The 7505-nt window shown below is 42.7% G+C and overlaps 1 protein-coding gene across 1 annotated transcript; it reads right to left on the reverse strand.

Annotated features, from left to right (window-relative positions):
• Positions 1-303: 303 nt before the first annotated feature.
• Positions 304-669, reverse strand: LOC102850901 (cytochrome c oxidase protein 20 homolog). The gene has a single exon (XM_006894608.1). It carries the CDS (start codon positions 667-669, stop codon positions 304-306), a length of 366 nt encoding a protein of 121 aa, XP_006894670.1.
• Positions 670-7505: the final 6836 nt, after the last annotated feature.

Consider the following 7505-nt stretch of genomic DNA (forward strand, 5'->3'; position numbering starts at 1 on the left):
TGTTCCATAAAATATGTTGATCTTTTTTGTGTAGCCCCTCATATCAACTTTCACAAACTCACACTGCTCAACTTCTTTTTTTTTTTTTTTAGATTTTACAGTTTTATTCTTAGCGCACACTGCCAGTAAATTAAATTTACTTTCTCAGAAAGTGAGGCACGCAACACGTACACAGCCACCAGAATAACTGACAGGTACTGATAGAAGTGAAGATGGCTTCATTTCCTTTGTACATAATTGGGTGATTTGTGCACTTGATCTCGGCTCTGTCCGCTGGTCTGAGAGCTGTATTATGATCTCTGCTTATGGCTGCTCAGCTGTTGTGCTGTTCTTGGTTTTCCTTTCAGGATCAAGGTGGGTGCTTTCATATAAAATCTTATTTTTAATACCTTCTCTGGTAATTCTTTCCTGGATTCTTAGTTTTGCACAATCATACCTACAATGGAACCAGTATCCTAAAGTCACCAAAATAAATCCTCCTACTCCAACATCACATGATCTTCTAATTTTGCTCGTTAATAAAAAATGTCCAAGGCCGGCCACAACAGATCCTAATGAACCATACAGTACTGAGTCACGTGCACAGGGAATGTTCTGGACGTCTAAAATTCCTAGAAGCTTGAAGGACTTCCTGTTCCCGGACTCGCCGGCTTCCCACTCCGCGGACATAGCTACGAGCACGCGGCTGCGGCCCCGACGACGTCAACGCGGCCCCGCTCCCGAGCGGATGCTGCGGCCACTGCTCAACTTCTTAACTTCTTGGTCTCCAAGGGATATAGAGTATCTCCCTCCAAGGCCTAACTGTCTCTCCCCACAGTCATATGTCTTGGTTTTTAATTGACCCCCACCACTAAAAGTCATTGAAAGCCTCCAGCTACCTAAAACTGCTGGTCAAATCCTCTCTTTTCTCTGATTTATCAGCTTCCTTAGACACTGGACTCCCGACTTTTCCTTACTAGCAAAACCCCTTTATGATGCAGTAAATGCCATACCACAAGGACCATAGATCCACCTGATAGTTTAAAAAAGCTTTCCTCAAGCTCCAGCATCTCCTCTTACAGTCCCCACACCTTGCATTGCCAAATCCATCTAAACGTTTCCATCTATACACTGATGAAAAACAGGGTATTGCTGTTAGCATCTTAGCTCAACCTCTTAGACCTACCTGTACCCCCATTGCATTCCTCTCTAAGCAGCTCAATGTCACCACCCAGGGATGGCAATCCTGCTTGCGATCCCTAGCAGCAGCAGCTCTCCTCATTAAAGAGGTGCTTAACCTTAGCCTGAGAAGCCCTCTGCAAGTCTTCTCTAGCCATAGACTTTGAGACCTGCTTTCTCAAAACCTGCTTTCCCACAGCTTCCTATCTTTACTTCCCCCTGGCAGATACAGGAGCTCCATCTACTTTTTCTCAAGAATCCTGATATTAACCTCTCAATCACTGTCCCTCAACCTGGCCACCCTACTTCCAGTAGACATCTGAACTTATGACCATGGCTACCCTGAAGTCCTTGAAGATATGGGGTCTTTACTTCCCTCTTTATCTGACCAACCTATCCCTCAACTTATTATGACCATGGCTGCCTTGAAGTCCTTGAAGATATAAGCTCTAATTCCCTCCCTATCTGACCAACACATCCATAATCCAGACCACACTTTTTGTTAACAGTAGCTCTTGTATAACCTCTGAAGATTATCATTAGGCAGCCTATGCTGTAGTTTCCATAGAGTGTGGAAAGCAGCAACTTCCTTATTGCCTTAGCCTGTATCCGAGCAACACCCTGTTCACCATCCTTTCTGAGGTCCTTTGAGCTGATGTACAGCCAACCGCTTCTGCTGAACCATAACCAATCCACTTAACCCCCTCTTTTAGCATCATATCTTCCTCATCTCTCCCTCATTAGGCAATTACTCCAGGAACACACAGACCACTGCATACCCAGACTCTTGCCTGAATGTCTAGACCAGACAGCTAGAGTCACCCCAGAAAACACCATCCTCATCAAATGTCATCATCATCAAACAGTGTGTACCCAAACCTCTTCAACCATGCTAAGATAGACTTTACACAGTCATCCTAACTGCCTCTACAGTGAGTGGTTAAAGTCATAGGTAACCCCCACTGGCACCATCTTTCCCAGGTCAAACATGTCCCTCTCACTGAGCAATCCTCCTACATCTCTCAAATGGTGGGCCCCACTACTCTTTGCCTCACTCAAATCCCAAGCCTTGTGTAGCTCTTCATATTGTTTCTAATTGTTCCTTCACTACTCTTCACCTCACTCAGATCCCAAGCCTTATGTAGCTCTTCATATTGTTTCTAATTGTTCCTTCACTACTCTTCACCTCACTCAGATCCCAAGCCTTATGTAGCTCTTCATGTTGTCATTAATCACTCCCTGCCTTTTTGAATTCTTACTTCACAGGATAAAAGAAATGACCAACTTAAATCAGCTGCTGCGACATCCATGTTCTTGCCTGGTTACTGGTCCTGTGCCATCCCAATCCAGCCTCTCACTCCCAGATCTTTGCCCCTATTCAGGAATCTTTGCCCCTATGGCAGGAAGCAGCTAGAAAGAATATATCACCCTTTTTTTTCTCACTAAAAAGGTTGGAATGTCAGCCCCATACCAAGGCCAAAAGGAGAACGATGAATTCAAAGAATATCAATATGTCAACAAAGGGAGTGAACAGTCTTGCCCATCTGACTAAACTATCATGGAGTGCCCTCTCTTCCCTCCCTAGAAGACCACCCACCTGGCTAAACCACAGTGGAATGTCATTCACTTCCCTCCCTAAAGACCCTTACTATAAAACCTGCCCTAAACAAACAAACAAACAAAAACAAAAAAACCCTGCCCTAATCCACTTTAGGGTGTGGTTTTCCTCTGGTCTGTTTCTATCTCTAGAACAAGGAATCCCACCCGGGAGACCCCTTAATAAAGCTTCTTTAGCTTCCTTTCTTTTTCTGGTCCCTTCCTTGAGTCCTTGGCCTTACGTCCAGTGTGAAGACCTAACAGAAAGAAGGCAAGTAACAATGGGTTTTAAACTTTTGGAGTGTCATGCGGAGATAGGGAATTGGAGACTAGCACGAAAAGGGGAGGGGTCTTTCAGAGTAACAAGAATAGGTTTGTGTGAGAGGCTACAGATGGAGTGGAAAGATCCCATACAACAGAGTTGCTGGTGATGAAGGTAGTGTATAAAGGAGCTCAGAGGGAAGGAGCACTAAGGGGGATAGAACTAAAGGCTGGTCAGATGAACTACATTTGCTTGACACCCAGTGAAACACAGCTCCAAGTTTAGACAGGAGGTCGGTCTCTACCTAGCAATGGAGTTGGGCATGTAGGGATAAATAGAAAGGAAGAGGTTTGTCAAAGGTAATGAGAAAGGGTTGAGTGGTAAAAGGCTTAGAAGGGAGACCATCAGTCCCCATTACTGAGATCTGGGAAGGGAAAACAGGACCCAAAAAGGGAGGGAAGCACTGAGAAGGTAGCCCTCGTGTCAATCAGAAAGGAAACTGGCTGGACTGCTTGAAGGGTTACCCTGGCCTCAGCAACAGTGTTGGGGGTTGTTGAACTTGGGCATCTTCAATCTTCAGTAGCCAGGCCTAAGAGGTTGGCTGGGATGGGATGAGAACTGGGTTTGGTGGAGGGGTTGCCCTACCACAGTTAGGCATCGAAGGGCAGTTGGGTTTCCCAATAACCTTGTGTCCCACAGACAAAGCAAGACCGTGCCAGAGGGTGAGATTAGGGCAGTGATTAGCCCAATGACCTTTTTTGCCACACCTGAAGCAAGCACTAGGAGGTAACCAGCTCATTGAATGAGGAGGTGTTTTCTGACCACTCACCACTCATAGATGCTGCTGCCTGTAGGACAGCTATCAGGGCTTGAGTCTGCAGATTTGTTTTCTGATGGGCATGAGTCTCCCTATTAGCCTCTGCCTATTCCTCTTGGGCATTGAAAACTTGAAGACTTTGTTTACCAGGTCTCAAATGGGTGTTTGGGGGCTGTCCTCAGCCTTTTTAGTTTATTTTTTATATTAGGGGCTGATTGAGTTAAAAAATGAGTAGATAAGACAGTGGCCTTGTTGGGGAGGTAGTAATTATTGGGTTGTTTTTTGTCTGCAATAGTAAGTTGGCAGAGGGAAAAAAGGTTGCTAAAAATCAAGACAGAATGACTCATACTAGGGTCCAGAAGAAAGTAATTTTTTTTTCTACCGGGAACATTTATTTTAATGAGACAAGTTTGTAAATCATTTCTAACAGCTATTTTTTAAGTTCAGTTTTTTAATGGATAGTTTTAAAATATACAGATTGCATGAGCTTTAAACTAGTAGTATATTAAACTTGAAACAAAAAGGAAGAGAGAAATTTTAAAATATTTTCAATTCTGAACTCTGAAAAATTTAAAGTGCGTAGAAAATACATTAAGGAAAAAAGGAAATAAAATTCTTAAACATATAGAAAAAAAAGAAAAATAAAGAGAAAGAAGGGTGTTGGATAGAATTTCTATTTTATACGAATTGGTTGGCTGAGTTTTGATAGAGGGTAATGTGTTGGAATGGGGTAGGGGTAGGTTGGGATGAGGGAAGGGAGGAGCAAGGGAGTTTGATCCCTTTATCTGTGATGTTTAATCTGGAGGCTAAGGGAGGCTAAATGGGATTATTTACCAGGTGGGGTCAGAAAAAGGAGAAAGATGATGTTTTATCTGTGGGTTAGGGTTGGAAAAGGAAAGTGATATTTTAGTTTCAGAAGATTTGTTTAAGATTGGGAGGTTAGTTAAAAATTTTGGCTGCAGTTTTAGGCTGTGTCTGGAAGAAACTAGAATATAACCCATGTAACATTTTTCAGTGTTAAATCAGTCTTTTTCTCATCTTAATAAATCTATAGTTGATGTAATAAAAAAAAATTCAAAAATTTCATTGTTTCTTTTCAAACTCATTAAGTGTAGGTATTGTAAACCAAAGCAAATAAAATTCACTTCCCTCAAGCCTTCTTCAATTTACACAATTTCAAATTTAGCTTTTACTATCTTTTATATTCTGGCACAAGCAAACATTCTACTTTAAAGCAAAACCACTTGCATTTTCCCTTCTAAACAAAAATACACAAAACTTATTACTATTTTGTTTTCCCTCTTGAATCTCATACTATGCTAAAACTTCCAACTTTTATTTTCAAGGTGGTTTTTGTTTAGTGGTTTAAATATACTAAGTATAAAAAAAATTTAAAAAATATACTAAGTATTTCACATGTGTTCATTATCACAAAATTTTAATAACTGCAATGTTCTTAATTCATTAAAAAATGGTATAGCTTGGTTTCACTTGGTAAAGTTAATATGATTTTAAAATAAAGATACACATATTCTTACACTTTTCAATCATGGAAGAACAATACTTTTCAAAAGATAGGCCAATTGGAAAAGGCATCAAAATAAGGACATAAAAGCAAACACTGAAAGTTACTTTACAGTAATCTAAGAGAATCTGCACAGGTTGCTAGGCTTTACAGAGAGAATGAGAGAGACGGGAACCAAAGTAAAAGAAGGCTTAGATGGGGTTTCTGACCATCTTCGAGTCCACTGGTGGAAATTGTCAAGGTCTCAAAGGGTATTAAAGTGAAAAGTCCCATTTTCAGGCTATCAAGAATTGTTACCTAGCAGGTATTGTAGCAATGCTTGGTTACAGTAAAAGATTAGTCTCTTGGGGTGGAGGTCCTCAGCCAGGCCCAGTTTTGAAAGATTTGAAAGGAGACACCCCAGGGGGCTGTCCCTTGGGTGTTTAGACATTGGCTACCCATAGTGTTCAAGTCCATGGGTGAGGACAGCCAAGATTTCAGAGAGTCCTCTGAAAGCTGGAAGCCTCAGATTCCCGGAAAGGCTAAGAGGTGGTGTGGGCATCCCCTACTGCAATCAAAAGCCCAGAAGTGCCTGGTGCTTGGGTGAGGTCCTGACGCAGGCCTGCGATTTTTTGAAATCTTGGATATATGCACAGACAGGAAAGACCTGAATCTCAAGGGAGTTCAAAATGCCTGGAGAAAATATGCCTGGAAACTGTTCTGAACAGTGCCTGGGAAATTTTATGAGCAAATGGGACTTTCTGAGGGAGAAAAAGAAGTCAGAAAAGATGTCTGAGAGTGGAGATGCAGAAGTTGGAAGAATAGGGACAAAGAGGTTTTTAATGGGAGGAGGCACCAGATAATGCCCAGCAAGGACTTTTCCAGAATGCAAGTAACAGTGGACTGGAAGAATGAGGAGTTCAGGGGAAATGGACACTACTGATGACTGGACATAAAACACAAAATGGATGGAAATAGACAACAAAGGGTCTGCTCCTTCAGTCCATGCAGGCATCCCTCCGGCCATGCACCTAGTGGGGTAAATGATTGTCTCAGCAACAGGTGTACCTGTATCAAGCCCAGGCCTGGTTGGGGTCCCTAAAGTATCCCCCAAATTGCCAATAAGCCATATGACAACACCACGGAACTGCAGGTGGGGACCAAATCAAACTCCGTGGCTTCAGAGTAGCATCAGCTGTGGAGCCTCTTCATAAGTGTACACACAAAATGGGACCTTTTCTATTATGTTACCAGTCGATGTCTTGACACTGTGCAAGCTGGTAGGTTCAAGAAAGAGAGAGAGTGAGGGACACCACATTTGCCCCAAAAGGGAGTGGGGGTGCAACACACCTCGACTCCTTTCTCGTTTCATGCACCAAGATGTTAGATCTTCACGCTGGACATAGGCCAAGGACTCAAGGAAGGGACCAGAGAAAGAAAGAAAGCTAAAGCAGTTTTATTAAGGGGGTTCCCAGGTGGGACCCCTCAGTCTGGAGAAAGAGACAGACCGGGGAAAACCATGCCTTAAGGTGGATTAGGGTAGGTTTTTATAGTAAGGCTCTTTAGAAAGGGAAGAGAAGAGAAGGGGATTCCATTGTGGTTTAGCCAGGCTGATCACTCCCTTTGTTGACATGTTGATATTTGTTGAATCCTTCATTCTCTGCCTTAACCTTGGTCTGAGCCTGACAGAAAGAACCTCTTGCATTCAGTGAAAAAGTGCCTGGTGCATTCAAAGTGCTGACCTTTTGGTTATCAGCCCAAGGATGTTGTCAGGACACACAGGAATGGAGGATAGTTAGAAAACGTGAAGGCAGGGGGCTACCAGCTGGAAAAACTGAAGCCCCTAGGCTTTGCCTTTCTGTGGTGGGTTTTTTTTTTGGGGGGGAGTTATTTTATTTTTTTGTGTGTGTGTGTGTGTGTGTGTGTGTGTGTGTGTGTGTGTGTGTGTGTGTGTGTACTCAAATCAGATCTGACTGGTACAGGAGGAGATTGTCCCTCCTTTCCCAGCAGAGCATCTGGTGGATTTGAACCGCTTTCTGTGGTTTTATTGGGAATCACCAGAGAGTAAACAACAAAAAAGGATCATAGGGAAGTAAATCACAAAGGGAAATATTTTGCAAATGAGGCTGAATTCTTCTCTGTTTTTAGCCTTATGCTTTTCTAAGGAG

Source organism: Elephantulus edwardii, unplaced genomic scaffold (genome assembly GCF_000299155.1).
Source record: "Elephantulus edwardii isolate Elephantulus edwardi_28Jun2011 unplaced genomic scaffold, EleEdw1.0 scaffold00146, whole genome shotgun sequence".
Classification (NCBI taxonomy): Eukaryota; Metazoa; Chordata; class Mammalia; order Macroscelidea; family Macroscelididae; genus Elephantulus; species Elephantulus edwardii.

Coding starts and splice junctions, on each gene's coding strand:
- LOC102850901 (XM_006894608.1), bottom strand. CDS start 669: ATGTCCGCGGAGTGGGAAGCCGGCGAGTCCGGGAACAGGAAGTCCTTC.